This window comes from Polypterus senegalus, chromosome 13 (assembly GCF_016835505.1).
Source record: "Polypterus senegalus isolate Bchr_013 chromosome 13, ASM1683550v1, whole genome shotgun sequence".
NCBI lineage: Eukaryota > Metazoa > Chordata > Cladistia > Polypteriformes > Polypteridae > Polypterus > Polypterus senegalus.
The window spans coordinates 101,584,007-101,605,836 of NC_053166.1; the positions used below are offsets into that span (position 1 = coordinate 101,584,007).

The 21,830-nt window shown below is 39.4% G+C and overlaps 1 protein-coding gene across 1 annotated transcript in view; it reads left to right on the forward strand.

Annotated features, from left to right (window-relative positions):
• The window catches only part of bcat2 (branched chain amino-acid transaminase 2, mitochondrial), a 221,255-nt gene that overhangs the window by 3,833 nt on the left and 195,592 nt on the right, over positions 1 to 21,830 (forward strand). Inside the window, exon 2 of the mRNA XM_039773887.1 lies at positions 2,791 to 2,865. Within this exon, the coding sequence (XP_039629821.1) occupies positions 2,791 to 2,865 (75 nt within the window). The remainder of the gene's footprint in view (positions 1 to 2,790; positions 2,866 to 21,830) is intronic.

The window sequence follows — 21,830 nt, forward strand, 5'->3', positions numbered from 1 at the left end:
GAATCGTACATTGTACAAAAAAACATTTTAAGGTGCACACAAGTATTAATACAGGTTTGCATGGCCCCATAAAGTGATAGTTTTCAAGTAGGGGTGCACTAATGAAGAGAAGGAATCACATTGCATGATAGTTGCAGTCAAAATATAGAACCTTTTTATTGAACAAATTTTGCAAACAACTTAAAACTATAATTTTGACAACAAATTGTCAACCATCCAAAGAGGCATTTAGACTTAGTAAAATATCCAGAGGTGCTTGTCAAAAGTTGTATTGCACTGAACATGTCTTAGAAAAGGAACAAATGATAAATATTTTTTGTAAACCAACTACACTTTCTGTTGATGTTAACAATCTCTGTCCACTGCCATGTTAAAGTGACTTTTTAAACAACTTTACCATAATTAAACTGCATAATATTTAAACTAATAAATAATAACAAAAAATAAATAATAGTACAACTTCCAGTAATAATACCATTATTTCAAAACTTCAAGCCCAGGTACATTACACAGTATTCACCAAAATAAAATAAAACAAGTGCAACTTGGTGATGACATCTTTACCAACTGAACCATAATTAAGGCAAATTGCATTAATATGGACTTTGCTTCAAGCTAATCTATATACATAAATAATAAAAAAAAAACTACAACTTTCGTTTATAATGCTATTCGTGGCATAATGGGTCCGCAGCTTTAAAAAAAAAATTATGGTCCGTTTTTAAATCCAGTTCGCTGTGTCCGTCTCCGTGGGCATTATTGCATGACCGCAGGGAGTTGATGAGGTGAGTGGGGCAAGTTGCACCTGATCTTTCTCAATTGCTTCGTTGTCTTACTTCGGCGTGTGAATAAGGCACTGCGCTCACGGAGACGTATATTTATGGGCTGGCAGGACAGGGGGAAGGAATAAAAGAAAAGATAGAACACAAGGAGGTTAAAGAAGGGGAAAAGGCAGTCATGGGAGATGATCCAGACACCAGGAAGGAGAAGGCAGTACAAGCTGGGTCTCCATGAGGCAGCGCAGGCTTAAGTGATCTAGGGGCTGCTTCACCCCACCGATTAAGCGTGTAGAGTGGGGCGAGCGAAATGTAAGACCTCCCAATGGATCTGAGGAGTGATTGAGTGAGCATGAAGGAAGGTGTGCCGACCTCGAACAGTCTGGCTGCGCAGTGTGACGGCAGCCAATACAGGGATTGGTAGAAAGCAGTTCGTTCTGCAAAGGCAACGCCAGTGAAGGGTGAGCCATGGAGACAGAAGGTGGTGTGCTGCAATCAGGCAAGACTGTGTTTATTATGGATTTTATCCCCACATTCCATTGGCTTTATGGAATTGCTATTTATTTGGATTCTGTATTTTTCTGAACACTGCACAATGGACACTTTTGGTTTTACTTTTGACTTTACAAAAGCACTTGAGCACTTTCCACCATCCCCTGGTTTCAATGAGATTTCTCCGGTAATAACTGTTGGTTCAACAGACTCCCATGTAGGAAGAGGGAGTCTGTAGGGGACCGGTATCGTCACACTATTACACAGTATTGAAAAAAAAGTCAAACAAGTATTACTTGGCTTGCAGTATTATTCAGTAGTATAGAAACAGTATTCACACATTTGAACATAATGGTCCACATCTGACCTTTTAAAACCAAAGTATCTCCAGACAACAGACATGGCACCTTTTTTTTGCCAAAAGTTCTTCTTTGTCATCATGTTCAACTTTATTGCCTGCTACAGCTTCAGTTTCAGAATGTTCTCTGTCCATTTTCACAGCACAATACCTCCACTAATGCATGTACTCCATTGCATGTGTATTTTGCGGTGCACCAGTGAAAAAGGTCCCCCCATGTTCCGAATGTTGTTTAGGCTTTTTAAACTGGTGTTCCGGTATAAGATCATACCAAAAATAATAAATGGTTTTTGGTATGAACTGGTATACCACCCAGCACTAGTATACACACACACACACTTTATATTGTATACAGTGCCATGAAAATATTTTCAATCCTCAACCCTTTTTCAGATAAATTATTGACACCACCTAGGATTTTGAGCAATTGAACTAAAAAATTTAATTTGCAAAGTAACCACACTTCTTCACATTGCTGCCCCCCTCTCAAAACATAAAATATTCCCTCATGTTCCCAAATTCAGTACTTGGTTGAAGCACCTCTTGCTGTTATTGCAAGTAGTCTTTTTGGATTAATCTCTATTAATTTTGCGTAATGTTCTAGAACAAGATTTGCTCAGTCTAGTTTGGTGCATGGTAACTTTTAGGTCTCACCCCAGATGTTTAGTTATATTAAGGTCAGGTCTCTGCTTGGGCTGCTCAAGGACATTCATTTTCTTCAGTTTAGGCCCCTCGATTTTTACTCTTGGCAGTCGGCTTTGGGCCGTCGTCCTGTTAAAAGATAATTTCTTATTTACATAGTAACTTTAGAATCAGAGACAAAAACACGTGAAATTAGTTTTTGGGGCTGAATAAGTTTGCAAGACACTGAATATCGCCCTTTTGAATGTCCAAAAATAATAGATCACGGAGGAAGAGAGAATAGTATTAACAACCTATCTGTATACACTCAGATACAGGTAGACAAGATGAATGCTGCTGTATATTTTCTGCTTAAATTCCAGAAGAAGAATAATTCCCTCCTGCCACTCTTTGATTTTCTACTAATAGGAAGTGGTTTGTACTTTGTCTCCTTCCACTTAATAATATAAAAATTAACAGACTGTACTCTGCAAATTTACCACCTTTATGTTGATTTTTCATTACTCTCTTTTTGTTTTACAGGCAATTGGTAATTACCTGTGTGGTTCCAAGTCTCACACTCTCAGATCCTTCAGGTCTTTTAGTACAACTTTCAAGGTTGGTGCCATTCTGCTTCTAGCATCTTTCTGGATTGAGTTAGTTATTACTTTAATGATATTGCTAAGGTTTATTCTGTGCTTTAGTTTCCTACATCTTTAATTCCTAGACTGGTAGTTTAGGCCACTGTTAAGTACAATTTATGACATGCCAAAGCAGAAATTTTACCTGCCTGAAATCCAATGTATTTTCCTTTTAAAGATCCTGGTAACGCTACACATAATAAGTATATTTTTTGAAGTCTACATTTTCAACACTAGAGTCACTAGTTCTACCAGTTGTTTAATAGAAAAACAAAATCAGAATCTGTAATTCTTACATTACGCTGAAAATTAAAAAAAAATATGCTTTAACACTCCCATGACCAAACCACCAAGAACTCTGTAAGCACCAGTGAACAAACAAACATGTACCTGTTGTGCATATTCATAGCTCTTTTATGATGAAAATTGATATTGCTCCCCATTTTGTTTTCATCTCTGCTTAGATGGCCGGAAATGAAGTGCCCACTTTGCATTAATGTGACAGTGTTTAGCCCAGTGTACATTTAAACATGAGTATCATAGTAATTTACAAATAAATGCATTAATAATAAAATAAACTGCTTACAACCATATGTTAAATTTGTCCATGAATACATACAGTATATAACTAAAATATGCCCCTCATAAGTGTATCTTATATTTACAGTATGTGTTAAGTTTGTTAAACAAATTTGTATTCTGACTTGGGGGCTACTGCCACAATCCTCTTTCTCTTTCCATGCAATGAAATGTACTCCTTCTTAACATCTGTAACAATATTTAATTTTTGGGTACTTCCTTGTCCTGCACATGCCTCTTCTTAAAGTACAGTGTCTGACTCTCAACTGAAATAAAAAAAAAAACCGCATACAAAACAGCATTCCGTAAATATAATGTTGATTGATTCTAAAACCCAAGCTATCAGTACATAAAGAACTGTGACTTGGCCTGAGCCCACATAATTTTTTTAATTTATTGATAATGAATACAAGTAACTGAATATTTGAATAACCATTTGTAATTTTATGGTTTCTTTAAAATAGTAGTACAAAGTTACCATAAGCTATGTATTTAAAAGTTCTGCAGCAGATGCTAAGTCAACAATCATTTCACATTAGCTTGTAAGTAAGTTGGTAATGCCTTTCTGATCACGTATTGGGATGAAAATGTAGGCAACCTAGTAAGCTAGATATTACTGGATGGTTTCAAGTGTAAGATTCAATGTTGTTTTTGATAAATTAAATTTTACCGGCACGGTGGCGCAGTGGTAGTGCTGCTGCCTCGCAGTAAGGAGACATGGGTTCGCTTCCCTTGGTCCTCCCTGCCTGGAGTTTGCATGTTCTCCCCGTGTCTGTGTGGGTTTCTTCCTACAGTCCCAAGACATGCAGGTTAGGTGCATTGGCAATCCTAAATTGTCCCTAGTGTGTGCTTGGTGTGTGTGTGTGTGCCCTGTGGTGGGATGGCGCCCTGCCTGGGGATTTGTTCCTTTCTTGCGCCCTGTGTTGGCTGGGATTGGCTCAAGCAGGCCCCCGTGACCTTGTATTAGGATATAGCGAGTTGGAAAATGACTGACTGACTGACTTGTACAGCTAACCCCGGGCGAACACTAAACCCCGAGTTACAGCACGACTAGAAAACTGCCAATATCTAAAATCTATCGGGCAACGTGACCAACGCTTGTCCTTTCATTGACCCCCCCCACCAGTCCCAGCTTAGCATTAACAACAAGCCATATCACAAAATAAAAAAGAAGCAAAAGAATAACATATATTATCTATACTAATAAAAGGCAAAGCCCTCACTCACTCACTCACTGACTCATCACTAATTCTCCAACTTCCCGTGTGGGTGGAAGGCTGAAATTTGGCAGGTTGATTCCTTACAGCTTCCTTACAAAAGTTGGACAGGTTTTATATCGAAATTCTACGCGTAATGGTCATAACTGGAAGCAGTTTTCTCCATTTACTGTAATGGAGATGAGCTTCAACGCCGTGGGGGCGGAGTTTCGTGTGACATCATCACGCCTCCCACGTAATCACACAGTACATAGAAAACCAGGAAGACCTCAAAAAAGCGCTCAAGATAACATGCATTATATAATTGAGAAGGCAGCGAAACAATAAGAAACGAGTTCTGCTACTTCGGAAACAAAGCACGATGTAAACCTACACTTTAAATTAAGTTCATAGACAGGCTGCCGCTGGCGTTTGTAATTTAGTGCCTGCCCATATAAGGCCATCCGTCAGCGGCAATCCAATAGCAAACTGCCACGGGTAAATATTCACGGGTGAAGGACTGTGCTTATGGAGAGGAAGATGAGATGGTCAGGGTGGTGTTTGACACAAACTCAGCGAAACTGCCAGAGAAAGCTTTAAGTGCCAGGACTAAGGTAACATTAAATACAGCCATGGACATAGCACGAGATGGCACCAGCACAGCTGGGAACCTTCGATGCAAGTACACCGAGTGGCTCACGTGAACTGACGCAGTGCACAGATAAAAGCAACAGTTCCAAAGAGCTGAACAAAACCGAATTACACAATTGAAAAGGCAGCAAAAATATGAAGCGCCTGATAAGCATATTCATAAATGCAGCTACTGTGGAAACAAAGCACACGGTGGAAAAGTCAATGTCCCGCTAAAGGAAGACAGCGTAAAAAAAAAAAACCCGTGCATGCAGTTTGTCACATCACAGATAAAAAGGAAGACGAGCTGTTTATTGATGCAGTAAGGAACTAATCGATGAATGAAACCTCTTATCTTTACAACGATTGACAAACACGGAATGTAACTTGAACACATCATACAAATACGAGCCTGATTGAAAGAAATAATGATAATCAAATCCTTGATGACAGCAACATTCAATAACACTCACAAAACAATTACTGTATATTGACAATCATGTTACGTTATTTTTAAAATGTTCCCTTTTCTTTTCATAACTTCTACTTCTCCACTCGATACACGGGTATATATATAAATGTATATCTATAGCCCGATCTACAATACATACTTTAGCATAGACAAGCGGTGGCGCAATTGTAGAGTCTTAAGCCTCTAACGCGACATTCGAGGTTCGATTCGAGAGGGATGTACTGACTATGTACGCGCTACCGATTCATTTTACCTTCCCATCTCCTTGGTTTGGGACGTATGAAAAATATTAGGTTAACGCAGAATCATGTTACGCTATTTTTAAAATTTTCCCTTTCTTAGCACAAGCACAGTTGAGAAGCTTCGATGCATGTACTCCATAAACGCTAAAAATAACGCATTTAATCACACTTTCAATTCCAAGCAAACGGGAACTTTTGTCAATGCATGATTTCCTGGTACATCCATTACACTGATGCACACATCACAGCTACAAAAATGTTAGAGTCGGAATAAAGCGCTCCTACGACTGATCATTTCGACTACCCGAGTAAGCCTTGATAAAAGCATGGTTTTGTGCACACTGAAAAGCAAGCAAAATTAGATGCATTACAGAAAGCGGACTTTGTGGCTCTTACTGGGGATCATTGGACTTCCGTGACCGTTAGTAATTCTAAATACATCTAATTACAAAATGTTCAATGATCACACTGTTTTAGCCTAATGTACAAAATAATTTTGGCTAATGTTACTCAGAGTTTAAAGAGTAAGCTGGTCAAATTACCTTTTATGTTTCTGACTTATTTTTTAAGAAGAAAAACTGCACTTTATGGTGAAATTTTGGTTATTATTATTTAAAGACAATACTATTCTGAAAATGTACTTAAAGTACTTAAACTACCACTTTATTTTTAAGTCTGCCCAATTTTAACCAGGGATGATATTTTTGTTTCTGTTTTGAATTCAAATGCAGTTTAAAGCTTTTTTTCAGAAATTAAAACAGCTTCAGTTTACAATATTCATGTCCATGTCTATTATTTGATTCTGTAAGCCCACTAAAACCGTTTTAAATAAAAAAAAACATTTGCGATTTGGGGCAAATTTCGTGTCGATTACATACGATTAATCAAGATTAATTCTTACACAGCCTCTAATTAATTGGATTAATTTTTTTAATCGAGTCCCACCCCTAATATATATATGTAGATATATATATGTAGATTTGTATATATATGTGTATATACAGTATATATGTAGATATGTATATGTTGTATATACAGTATGTATATATGTGTGTGTGTGTATATGTATATATATATATATGTGTGTATATATATATATGTGTATATATATATATATATATATATGTGTATATGTATATATATGTTTATATATATGTGTGTGTGTGTGTATATATATATATATATATATATATATGCCAGCAACACTCATGACAATTACAAAACAATTACATTGTCAATCATGTTACGTTATTATTAAAATGTTTCCTTTTCTTTTTACTTCTCGCTGCCAATGCAGCTATTATGCTATATATATATATATATATATATATATATATATATATATATATATATATATATATATATATATATATATATATATATATATATATATATATATATATAAATAGATAGATATGACAACAACACTCATATCAATGACAAAACAATTACATTAACAATCATCTTACGTTATTTTTAAAATGTTTGCTTTTCTTTTTCATAACTTCTTTAACACACTACTTCTCCGCTGCGAAGCGCGGGTATTCTGCTAGTTTTACATATATAAAGAAAAACAAACAAATACATAGCAATCGAAACTCCCCTTTCTGGTTTAAATGTGTGATGTTCATAAATAAGAGAAACCAGTTTGCCCAAATGGGTTTACTGTCCTTATTGTTCAGTGCAAAGAGGAAACCCTACTGGAATACACTGGCTGTCAAGCCGATAACAACAAAGTTTAATCCTACCAGTCCAAGATATTCATCAGCGAAATCAAAGAAAAAGAGTCCGTCTTCAGAGACGCGTGTCTCTTGTGACGCTGAGTCTTCAAAAAAAAGAACTTGTTCCAGTAGATACTTTACTTGGTGCTACCTTGTCTCTTCTCTTTGCTCCACCACAAGATGTCTCCCTTTCTCCCCTTCTTTTACGTTTTTTAAGTTTTCAATACCAATCGCCCTGACCGAGTTATGACCTCCCTCTTAAAGGTGTATTTACAGCATCCTTCTTCCCTGTAATGCACCCAAAGAGGCAGCAAACTGCCCACAGAATAACAGCACATGTGGCATCCGCTACAGACTGACATTTTACCATTTCGGTGGTCATTAGACTTTAATACTTGGTGGTGAAATAAAAGTAATATGAAAACATGTTAATCACAATAAAAATAAAGTAAAAACAATATTTCAGATGCTGAGCTATACTTTATTCATTGTTTATCTGTTTTACTGCCATCATAACCTAGCACATTTTTGTGCCACATTCTATTTTTTCACATAATAATGACACCAAATAGTCCTTACAATCCCAGACAAGCTGTAGGTACAGTAGCTTATCATTTGTTTTATTTTTTGCTATTAACTAATGTTGCTTTTTTGACATCAGGTTTTGCTAATGATGCTGGGAATGCCTAGAAAAATATCTGTGTATCTTTCCTATTGGAGAACAGATTGAAGGATATTTATTTCCCTTTGCATCCTATAGATGCTGCTAATATAACTTTCAGTATCCAGTAAAATGTGGACACTTTGGTGTCAGAGAGAAAACAGGAAAACAATCATTTTATTGTTTTGCAGTGAGTTTGCACAAATTTGTAAAATTTTGGACTACATCCCGAACAAAAAAAGCTGTAAATTTTACCAGATAGCATTTATTTTTCTTGCATCTGATTTCCTAAAGGGCTATTATTAGTGTTTCTAGTTTTATACTTTATTTTTGCAGATAAGATGATGATAAATGTTGCGTCTCTTAAGGATCATTGCTGTGGTTTCTACCCTTTTTAAAATGTATAAATGATATAAATAAAGTAAAAAAACTGAAAAAGTTTACACTGCGCTTTAAGTTAGTTGGAATGCCAGCTAAAATCATTATGGATTAACCAGGGCATAGTTCAGTCTTGAATTTATGTATATATACAGTATATATATTGTGAACCTTGACCCGGACACAGACAGACGGAAATCTTTTGTTGCACCCAACACACGTTTATTTACACTATATTTACAGTTCAGTTAGTTGTGGACTGATGAAACTAAAATTGAGTTATTTGGGCATAACAAGGGGCGTTATGCATGGAGGAAAAAGAACACAGCATTCCAAGAAAAACACATGCTACCTACAGTAAAATATGGTGGTGGTTCCGTCATGCTGTGGGGCTGTGTGGCCAGTGCAGGGACTGGGAATCTTGTCAAAGTTGAGGGACGCATGGATTCCACTCAGTATCAGCAGATTCTGGAGACCAATGTCCAGGAATCAGTGACAAAGCTGAAGCTGCGCCGGGGCTGGATCTTTCAAAAAGACAATGACCTGAAACACTGCTCAAAATCCACTAAGGCATTCATGCAGAGGAACAAGTACAACGTTCTGATATGGTCATCTCAGTCCCCAGACCTGAATATAATTGAAAATCTGTGGTGTGAGTTAAAGAGAGCTGTCCATGCTCGGAAGCCATCAAACCTGAATGAACTAGAGATGTTTTGTAAAGAGGAATGGTCCAAAATACCTTCAACCACAATCCAGACTCTCATTGGAACCTACAGGAAGTGTTTAGAGGCTGTAATTTCTGCAAAAGCGGATCTACTAAATATTGATTTCATTTCTTTTTGTGGTGCCCATATTTATGCACCTGCCTGATTTTGTTTGAACAATTATTGCACACTTTCTGTAAATCCAATAAACTTCATTTCACTTCTCAAATATCACTGTATGTGTCTCCTATATGATATATTTAACTGACAATTTTTATCGTAACAACCAACGATTTATACAGGAAAATAATGACTATTAACAAGGTTGCCCAAACTTTTACGTCCCACTGTATCTATATATATATATATATATATATATATATATATATATATATATATATATATATATATATATATATATATATATATAAATATCTATCTATATACAGCTGTATATATATATCTCCTTTGGGGTGCGAGCAGCTGTTGCTGGGAGTGCCTGAATCTATTGAGGAAGAAAAATTAAAACCATTATTTGTACAAAATCTTAATTTATCTATCCATTCCTAAATAATTAAATGGGCAGGCTATTTCGTAACCGTGCAATATGCTGCTTGTTAAAACGGATTACTTTTCAGAATGCAATGTATAGTTTTGTCCAGGAGGAAAGAAATCTTGCCTGAACTCAATGGCAACCGTTTGTAATGTGTGTCCCTGAGACTTATTAATTGTCATCGCGAAGCAGAGCCTTACTGGAAATTTGAGGCATTTCAATTCAAATGGGAGATCAGAGGGTATAACGGTGACGCGAGGAATACATTGAGTGTGGAGAAACTCTAGAGACAGCGTGTGTATTAACTTATGGATTTTTCTGTGAGTATTTGGTGGCAGTGTGACGAAATTGCTTCGGAAGACGGCGTTAGCCGCGGAGCTCAGCTCAGAGCGAAATGAGGTGAATGGGAGGGGAGATGATGACGTCAATCCCCCACCCACCTTAACTGTCAATCCCCCCCACAAACACAGTTTCTCGGAATTTGCATAAGCACAGCCGTTCACCAGCAATTTGAACTTAAGTTACAAAGTGATCAAAACTGTCGTTTATACCCTGCGTCCTCTCATTAAACTTGTATCCCGCATTAGCCATGGGCATGACAAACGCCAGCAGCAGCCTGTCTATGAACTTAATTTAAACTTTAGGTTTACACCGTGCTTTGCTTCCGAAGTAGCTGCAGTCATGAATATGCTTGTACAGTATGTGTCACTTGTTCGCTTCTTATTGTTTCGCTGCCTTCTCAATTGTATAATGCATGTTTTCTTCAGCGCTTTTTGGAGCTCTTCCTTGTTTTCTACGTAATGCGTTGACAGTCAGTTCACGTGATTACGTGGGAGGCGTGATGATGTCACATGAAACTCTGCCCTCCACGGCTTTCGAGCTCAACTCCATTACATTATATGGAGAAAAATAGGTTCAGTTATGACCATTACGCATAGAATTCCGAAATGAAACCTGCCCAACTTTTGTAAGTAAGCTGTAAGGAATGAGCCTCCCAAATTTCAGCCTTCCACCCACACGTGAAGTTGGAGAATTAGTGATGAGTCAGTGAGTGAGTGAGTCAGTGAGGGCTTTGCCTTTTATTAGTATAGATATATATATATATATATATATATATATATATATATATATATATATATATATATATATATATATATATACACATACACACAGTGCATCTGGAACGTATTCACAGTGCATCACTTTTTCCACATTTTGTTATGTTACAGCCTTATTCCAAATTGGATTAAATTAATTTTTTTCCTCAGAATTCTACACACAACACCCCATAATGACAACGTGAAAAAAGTTTACTTGAGGTTTTTGCAAATTTATTAAAAATAAAAAAATTGAGAAAGCACATGTACATAAGTATTCACAGCCTTTGCCATGAAGCTCAAAATTGAGCTCAAGTTCATCCAGTTTCCCCTGACCATCCTTGAGATGTTTATGCAGCTTAATTGGAGTCCACCTGTGGTAAATTCAGTTGATTGGACATAATTTGGAAAGGCACAGACCTGTCTATATCAGGTCCCACAGTTGACAGTTCATGTCAAAACACAACCCAAGCATGAAGTGAAAGGAATTGTCTATGGACCTCCGAGAAAAGATTGTCTCGATGCACAAATCTGGGGAAGGTTACAGAAAAATTTCTGCTGCTTTGAAAGTCCCAATGAGCACAGTGGCCTCCATCATCCGTAAGCGGAAGAAGTTCGAAACCACCAGGACTCTTCCTAGAGCTTGCGGGCCATCTAAAGTGCGCAATCGGTAAAGAAGAGCCTTACTCAGGGAGGTGACCGAGAACCCGATGGTCACTCTGTCAGAGCTCCAGAGGTCCTCTGTGGAGAGAGGAGAACCTTCCAGAAGGACAATCATCTCTGCAGCAATCCACCAATCAGGCCTGTATGGTAGAGTGGCCAGACGGAAGCCACTCCTTAGAAAAAGACACATGGCAGCCCGCCTGGAGTTTGTCAAAAGGCACCTGAAGAACTCTCAGACCATGAGAAACAAAATTCTCTGGTCTGATGAGACAAAGATTGAACTCTTTGGTGTGAATGCCAGGCATCACGGTTGGAGGAAATTTTACACCTTTTCCCCTTAAGCTCCTGTACTGTTCTCCCTCTGCTGCCTGCTGTTTGTCTTTCTATGAGGTTAACTTTACTTTTCTCTGTCTCTTCTCCTAACTTTGCGTTCCTCTTACTTATAAGCTCTCCACTTGCATTGTTTGTATTCCCCCGTATTAATGAACCCTTAAGCTGTCACCCACTTAACTGTTCTACCTATGGACCGCTAAGGACTGTTTAATCTAAAATAAACAAATAAATAAAACTTTACTATCTTATCTGCTCCTATAGCCCCTTGTGCCTGATCAGCATCTTAATGCTGGCCACTTACCTGTGCATTGCTGAGCCTTCCCCTTTTACTGCTTTGAAATTAGCCGCTGCCATTTTCCTTTTCCTTTAAACTAAGGTATTGCTGTTACTCCTTTAAACTAAGGAATCGCTGTTACAACGACGTGGTTATTTACTTACAAATGTCGATATCAGTTACTGCTGCTTTCTACCCTGCCTCCTCAATGCTGATTCAAATACAAATAACAAGAACAGGTACAAGTACAGTGGAACCTCGGTTCACGACCATAATTCGTTCTAGAATTTGGTCGTAAACCGAGTCGGTCGTGAACCTAAGCAGTTTCACCCATAGGATTGTATGTAAATACAATTAATCCGTTCCAGACCGTACAAACTGTATGTAAATATGTGTAAAGATTAAGCACAAATATAGTTAATTACACCATAGAATGCACAGTGTAATAGTAAACTAATGTAAAAACATTGAATAACACTGACACAAAACACCCAGGCCTGATCACTGTAAACTTTGTTTTTAAAATGAGTTTTAAGCACAGCGGAAAAAAAAAGGAACATTAGAACAAGTCCGAAATGCATGCAAAAACCAACCACAAGCAACCAAAAAAGTACTGTAACAAGATCACTCTATTTTAGCCTTACATTCCAATCGCTGTAAACACTTTTTATAAAATGAGTTTTAAGCACAGTGGAAAAAAAGGAACATTTGAAAAAAGAGAAAAGTAACATTGCACCTAATCGTGCCATGAAAAACTCCATTTTTAAACACTTTCATGAGTTTTAAGCACAGGGAAAAAAGCGAACATTTGAAAAAAGAGAAAAGTAACATTGCAACAAATCGCGTTAGGAACTGAAAAATTAACTTTTGAAAAATCCGTAATACAAAAACCACCAAGAAAACTAACCTTGCATGAGTCGAGTTCTGGCATGAAGTGTTTTCCTTCAGGTATTTTCTCTCTTGTGATTTCTTGGGTTTCTGGTGCTTTTAGCTGGTGGGAGTGAAAGCCTCATGCAGCCATTCCAGAAACAAAGTTCTTGTGACCATACCCTTCGTGTTTGCCCTCCACATTACTGGCAGTCTGGCATTGTTTGCATTATGCTGCTTGAAAGCACGAGGGTTCTCAGATTGGTAAATGAGTAAACTGGTAAACAGTTTTTCCACCTCTTGTAATTTCTTTCTTTACTTCGATTTCAGTTTTCTTCAAAACTTTCTTCTCGCCACTCTTCACTTGCTTAGAAGCCATAGTTAACTGCAAAAGCACATGAAATACTCTAGAGCACAAACAGAGTGCACGTCTGACTGAGAACAATGAACAAGGAGCGGCTTTGCTTAAATGAAAAAGCAAGGCAGCCACGCGGCTTGCTCGCTTTCTCTCTCTCTCTCTCTCTCTCTCTTTCTCTCTCAGCCTGCCTGTGGTGGGGGGATGGTTCGCTTGCACTACAGCCTGCAGGTAGGCAGGCAAACACATGCAGCAATCTCCTCCTCCCCCTCCCCAGCAGGCACGTGGAATTGGGGGGATGGTTCACTTACTGCCTGCAGATAGGCAGGCAAACACGTGCAGCAATCTCCTCCTCCTCCCCAGCAGGCACGTGCTCGCTCTCTATCTCTCTCTCTCTCTCAGCTCAGCTCAGCTCAGGCAGGCAAGGGAAACTGGCTTGTTCGTATACCAAGTGTGTGGTTGTGAACCGAGGCAAACGTTTGGCGAGCTTTTTGGTCGTGAACCGAGACGTTCGTGAACCGAGGTTCCACTGTACAAGTAACTTTTCCAAGTGCACCTCCAAACACCCAGCTACTTTTGCTGTTGTGCGGGCGATAAAAAAGCAAAAAAAAAACCCTTCTATAGGGAAAAAGCTTTAAAAATTCCCACAGATACATAGAAAGATACTTTATTAATCCCCAAGGGGAAATTCATATACTCCAGCAGCAGCATACTGATGAAAACATTATTAATTAAATAAAAATGCCGTGTAGGTTAAAAAATGCAGGGTGGAGAGTGCAAGGCAGATATAACAGACAATAACATTGTATAATGTTTACCCCCCTAGATGGAACTGAAGAGTTGCATAGCATGGGGGAGGAACAATCACTTCAGTCTGTCAGTGGAGCAGGACCGTGACAGCAGTCTGTCTCTGAAGCTGTACCTCTAGCTGGAGATGATACTGTTCTGTGGACGCAGTGGATTCTCCATGATTGACAGGAGCCCGCTCAGCGTCCATCGCTCCACCACAGATGTCAAACTGTCCAGCTCCGTGCCTACAATAGAGCCTGCCTTCCTCACCAGTTTGTCCAGGCGTGAGGCGTCCCTTTTCTTTATGCTGCCTCCCCAACACACCACCACGTAGAAGATGGCGCTCACCACAACCATCTGATAAACATCTGCAATAAGATGCTGCAGATGTTCTAACGATGCCAGCCTTCCAAGAAGTATAGTCCGCTCTGTCCTCTCTTGCACAGAGCATCAGTATTGGCAGTCCAGTCCAATTTATCATTCAGCTGCACTCCCAGGTATTTAGAGGTCTGCACCCTCTGCACACAGTCACCTCTGATGATCACGGGGTCCATGAGGGGCCTGGGCCTCCTAAAATCCACCATCAGCTCCTTGGTTTTGGTGGTGTTCAGTTGGTGATTTGAGTTGCACCATTTAACAAAGTCCTTGATTAGGTTCCTATACTTCTCCTCCTGCCCACTTCTGATACAGCCCACGATAGCAGTGTCGTCAGCGAACTTTTGCACGTGGCAGGACTCCAAGTTGTATTGGAAGTCCGATGTATATAGGCTGAACAGGACTGGAGAAAGCACAGTCCCCTGCGGCGCTCCTGTGCTGCTGACCACAATGTCAGACCTGCAGTTCCCGAGACGCACATACTGAGGTCTGTCTGTAAGGTAGTTCACGATCCATGCCACCAGGTATGAATCTACTCCCATCTCTGTCAGCTTATCCGTTAGAAGTAGAGGTTGGATGGTGTTGAAGGCTCTAGAGATGTCCAGAAACATAATTCTTACTGCACCACTGCCTCTGTCCAAGTGTGAGAGGGATCGGTGTACCATGTAGATGATGGCATCCTCCGTTCCCACCTTCTCCTGGTATGCAACACTGCAGCAGGTCGAGGGCGTGGCAGACCTATGGCCTCAGGTGGTGAAGCAGCAACCGCTCCATGGTCTTCATAATTCGTTCCAAAACTCTGGTCGCAACCCAATTTGGTCGTGACACGAAATAATTTCCCCCATGGGTCTGTATGTAAATTCAGTTAATCCGTTCTGGACCGTATGAGCTGTATTTAAATATATTTTTGAAAAGATTTTTAAGCGCAAAAATAGTTAATTATACCATAGAATGCACGGTCTAATAGTAAACTAAATGTAAAAACATTGAATAACACTGAAAAAACCTTGAACACAGAAAACTAATATTGCAAGAGTTCATGCTATAGCCTTACGAACTGCTCTCTGTAAATACTTTTTTAATGAGTTTTAAGCACAGGGGAAAAAAATAAACATTTGAAAAATCCGTAATTTATACAAAAGCTAACCATAAACAACCAAGAACACTAACCTTGCATGAGTCGAGCTCTGGCATGAAGGAAGTGAGGAGGAACTCGGTGGAGAGATTACAGTTTTAAGGTAAAGTCTGTGACGATCCGGGCTCGCTGCATGCTCCCATCTCACTTCTGATATATATATATATATATCTCACACACACACACACACACACACACACACACACACACATATATATATATATGTTGTCACGCACGCGCGAGTAGGAGATGGATTTTAACACACCTGGGAAGACATTCGGCGGCAGGGAATTGCGGGGTACTAACTTTCTCCCTGTGCTTTCTTTCAGAAAAAAAGACACTCCGCCATAAGCCGGCTTTGCCCGCAGTACGTTACTTTCGCCCTTCCTCCGCCATCTTGTCCTGACGTCATCGATCCCAGCATCCCTCCCAGTTCCTTCCCAGCATTCCTCCATTTCCGGCTCCTCCCTCATAAAATGGCCACCAACGCCATGTTTCGGCGTCACACATATTAACTGTTTAGTTTATAGTTTGACCTGCATTTTCTTTTTTTTATTGTGGAGCATCTACAATATACGGGGCCGGAAAACCCCAAACCTTTATGTTGTGTCTTTCTCCGTCTTTTACAAAGTGTATATATGTATGTGTGTGTTTGTGTGTGTATGTATGTATATATGTAGATATGTATGTATATGTATTTATATGTTTATATGTGTGTATATATGTGTGCGTGTATATATACTGCTCAAAAGAATTAAAGGAACACTTTTTAATCAGAGTATAGCATAAAGTCAATGAAACTTATGGGATATTAATCTGGTCAGTTAAGTAGCAGAGGGGGTTGTTAATCAGTTTCAGCTGCTGTGGTGTTAATGAAATTAACTGGAAATACCTGGACCCTACAGAGGTTGCACAGGTAGTCCAACTTCTCCAGGATGGCACATCAATACGTGTCATTGCCAGAAGGTTTGCTGTGTCTACCTGCGCAGTCTCAAGGGCATGGAGGAGATTCTAGGAGACAAGCAGTTACTCTAGGAGAGTTGGAGAGGGCCATAGAAGGTCCATAACCCATCAGCAGGACCAGTATCTGCTCCTTTGGGCAAGGAGGAACAGGATGAGCACTGCCAGAGCCCTACAAAATGACCTCCAGCAGGCCACTGGTGTGAATGTCTCTGACCAAACAACCAGAAAGACTTCATGAGGGTGACCCAAGGGCCCCATGTCCTCTAATGGGCCCTGAGCTCACTGCCCAGCAGCATGCAGCTCGATTGGCATTCGCCATAGAATACCAGAATTGGCAGATGCACCACTGGTGCCCTGTGCTTTTTACAGATGAGAGCAGGTTCACCCTGAGCACGTGACAGAAGTGAAAGGGTCTGGAGAAGCCATGGAGAACATTATGCTGCCTGTAACATCATTCAGCATGAGCAGTTTGGTGGTGGGTTAATGATTGTCTGGGGAGGCATATCCATGGAGGGTCACACAGACCGCTACAGGCTTGACAAAGGCACCTTGGCTGCCATTAGGTATCAGGATGAAATCCTTGGACCCATTGTCAGACCCTATGCTGGTACAGTGGCTCCTGGTGCATGACAATTCCTGGCCTCATGTGGTGAGAGTATGCAGGCAGTTCCTGGAGGATGAAGGAATTGCTACCATTGACAGGCCACCATACTTTCCTGACCTAAATCCAATAGAACACCTCTGGGACATTATGTTTTGGTCCATCCAATGCCACCAGGTTGCACCTCAGACTGTCCAGGAGCTCAGTGATGCCCTGGTCCAGATCTGGAAGGAGATCCCCCACAACACCATCTGTCATCTCATTAGAAGCATGCACCGATGTTGTCAGGCATGTATACAAGAACACAGGGGCCATACAAAGTGCTGCGTACAATTTTGAGTTGCTGCAATTAAATTTTGGCAAAATGGACTAGCCTGCCACATAATTTTTTCACTTTGATTTTTGGGGCGTCTTTGAATTCAGGGCTCTGTAGGTTGATCATTTTCATTTCCATCAAACGATGTGGCATCCTTTCGTTCCTAACACATTACCCAGTCTATATCAGTATAGATATCCAGGTGGATTTCTTTTTCCCCATTGAGATCTGATGTGTTTTCAAAGTGTTCCTTTAATTTTTTTGAGCAGTTTATATATATTATATATATATATATATATATATATATATGTGTGTATATGTATATATGTATGGATATGTATCTATACTAATAAAAGGCAAAGCCCTCACTGACTGACTGTCTTACTCACTCACTCACTCACTGACTTATCACTAATTCTACAAGTTCCCGTGTAGGTAGAAGGCTGCAATTTGTCAGGCTCATTCCATACAGCTTCCTTACAAAAGTTGGGTAGGTTTCATTTCGAAATTCTACGCGTAATGTCATAACTGGAAGCTATTTTTCTCCATTTACTGTAATGAAGTTGAGCTCAAAAGCCGTGGGGGCGGAGTTTCGTGTGATATCACGCCTCCCACGTAATCACGTGAACTGACTGTCAACACAGTGCGTAGAAAACCAGGAAGAGCTCCAAAAAGCGCTGAAGAAAACTTGCATTAAACAATTGAGAATGCAGCGAAACAATAAGAAGCGAGCCAATGACATATACAACCATATTGATGAGTGCTGCTACTTCGGAAACAAAGCAAGGTGTAAACCTAAAGTTTAAATTAAGTTCATAGACAGGCTGCTGCTGGCGTTTGTCACGCCCTCGGGTAATGTGGGATACAAGTTTAATGAGAGGACGCAGGATATAAACGAGAGTTTTCATCACTTTGTAACTAAGTTAAAATTGCACGTGAAGGGCTTTGCTTATGCAAATTCCGAGAGACTGTGTTTGTGGGGGATTGACAGTTAAAGCGGGTGGGGGAGTCACGTCATCATCTCCCCTCCCATTCACCTCATTTCGCTCTGAGCTGAGCTCCGCAGCTAACGCACGCAGTGTTACGGAAGCGACTTTGTTGACGCTGCCACCAAATACTCACAGAAAAATCCACAAGTTAATACACACGCTGTCTCTACAGTTTCTCCACACTGAATCCTCCAGGCACTACTTTCAAAAGGTTACATTGACAATCGTGTTACGTTATTTTTAAAATGTTTCCTTTTCTTAGCACAAGCACAGCTGAGAAGCTTCGATGCATGTGCTCAATAATGCGTTAAAAAAATCATGCATTTAATCACACTTTGCATTCCAAGCAAAGTGGAACTTCTCTCAATGCATGATTTCCTGGTACACCGATTACATTGATCAGCGCTTCCCGATTCATTTTAACCTCGCACCCCCTTGGTTTGAACATTAGAACAATCTAGACGAGAACAGGCCATTCAGCCCAACAAAGCTCGCCAGTACTATCCACTTGTTTCCTTCAAGAAAACATCAAGTCGAGTTTTGAAAGTTCCTAACGTCTTACTGTCTACCACACTACTTGGTAGCTTATTCCAAGTGTCTATCGTTCTTTGTGTAAAGAAAAACTTCCTAATGTTTGTGCGAAATTTACCCTTAACAAGTTTCCAACTGTGTCCCCGTGTTCTTGATGAACTCATTTTAAAATACAAGTCTCGATCCACTGTACTAATTCCCTTCAGAATTTTAAACACTTCAATCATGTCACCTCTTAATCCTCTTTTGCTTAAACTGTAAAGGCTCAGCTCTTTTAATCTTTCCTCATAATTCAACCCCTGTAGACCTGGAATCAGCCTAGTCGCTCTTCTCTGGACCTTTTCTAGTGCTGCTATATCCTTTTTATAGCCTGGAGACCAAAACTGCACACAGTACTCAAGACGAGGCCTCACCAGTGCATTATAAAGGTTGAGCATGACCTCCTTGGACTTGTACTACACAGATCGTGCTATATAACCTAACATTCTGTTAGCCTTCTTAATGGCTTCTGAACACTGTTGGGAAGTTGATAGCTTTGAGTCCACTATGACTCCTAAATCCTTCTCATAAGGTGTACTCTCGATTTTCCGACCGCCCATTGTGTATTCAAACCTAATATACTTCCTATGTATAATACTTTACATTTACTGACATTAAATTTCATCTGCCCAAGCCCGTATGCTATCCAAGTCCTTCTGTAATGATATAACGGATTCCAAATTATCTGCTAATCCACCTATCTTGGTATCATCTGCAAACTTAACCAGCTTGTTACTTATATTCCTATCTAAATCATTTATATATATTAAAAATAGCAATGGCCCTTTTACTGACCCTTGTGGAACACCACTCTTAACATCGGCCAGTTCTGAAGCGGTTCCTCGCACCATCACCCTCTGCTTCCTGTGTCTGAGCCAATTCTGCACCCATCTAAAAACATCACCCTGAACTCCCACTTCTTTTAACTTGATGCCCAACCTCTCATGTGGCACCTTATCAAATGCTTTCTGATAGTCCAGATAAATAATATCATAAGCTCCACTTTGATCGTATGCTTTTGTTGCAACCTCATAGAATTCCAACATGTTAGTAAAACATGACCTCCCTCTTCTGAACCCATGCTGACTGTTCAGAATAACTCCTGTCCTTGCCATGTGTTGCTCAATCTTATCCTTAATAATTCTTTCCATTAATTTTCCTGTGATGCATGTTATGCTTACTGGCCTATAGTTGCTTGAATCTGCCCTGTCACCCTTTTTATATAATGGGATGATATTTACCATTTTCCAGTCCTTTGGAATCTCTCCAGTGCACAGTGACTTCCTAAAAATACGTGTCAAGGGTTTATATATGTACTCACTAGCCTCCTTAAGAACACGAGGATAAATATTATCTGGGCCTGGTGATTTGTTTGATTTCATCTTATTTAATCTGAGCAGCTCTTCTCCCTCTACAATTTCCAAATCCCTCAGTACCTCCTTAGTAGTCGTGTTTACCTCTGGGAGGTTATCCACTTGCTCACTTGTAAACACCTCAGAAAAATGTAAGTTCAGGGCATCTGCTATTTCATTGTCTGTATCTTTTAATTCCCCTTTACTATTCCTGATGAACTTGACCTTCTCCTTAACTGTTCTTTTACTACTAAAATACTGAAAGAATCTCTTGGGGACTTCTTTTGCCTTATCTGCTATATTCCTCTCCAACTGTCTTTTAGCCTCTCTGATATCCTTCTTAATGGTTGCCCTCATGTTCTCATATGCACCACAATTCTCTTTGCAGTCATTAGTCTTATATGCCTTATACAGCAGTTTTTTCCTGTGCAACTTCTTTTTTAAATCTTTATTAATCCATCGTGGAGTTTTTTTTAGTTTCCTATTAATTCCAAATTTAGGTATGTATCTGTCCTGCATTACATTCTTAAACCTTTTCCACTGCTCCTCGACTGTCTCCACATTTAAAAGCTTATCCCAGTCTAAGCTTTTAAATGTGGAGACAGTCGAGGAGCAGTGGAACAGGTTTAAATATGTTTTAAATGTAATGTAGGACAGTTTGAGAAGAAGTATGAAAAAATATGAAGTTAACACAGAAAAACAGATCACCAATTGAAGCTTTATGAAGAATTGATTCGCTATCAATAATTGTTTTGGTAAAGCCATACTCGGTGTAATCCTTCTTCCATTTTATAATTTTTCCGCCACTAGCCATGATTAAATGAACGGTAAAAAAGTAACAGCGAAGCGAGGGTGACTTATTCAGGCAGGCAGGCGACAGCTCAATAGCTCAAATTTGGATATAAGTAGGTTCTATTTAGTCGCCAGAAATATCTTTGTTAGAAATGGAAGTTGAATTTAGTCTTTAAATTTCTATGGTAAAGAAAAAGTTATGCAATGATGACTACATTTAACTATATAAACTCAAAATTTGATTATATAAAGTCACTGTCGGAATAAATAAAGGCAAAACTTGAATATTTAAAGTCAGCGTCGGTATATATAAAGTCAGGACTGGAATATATAAA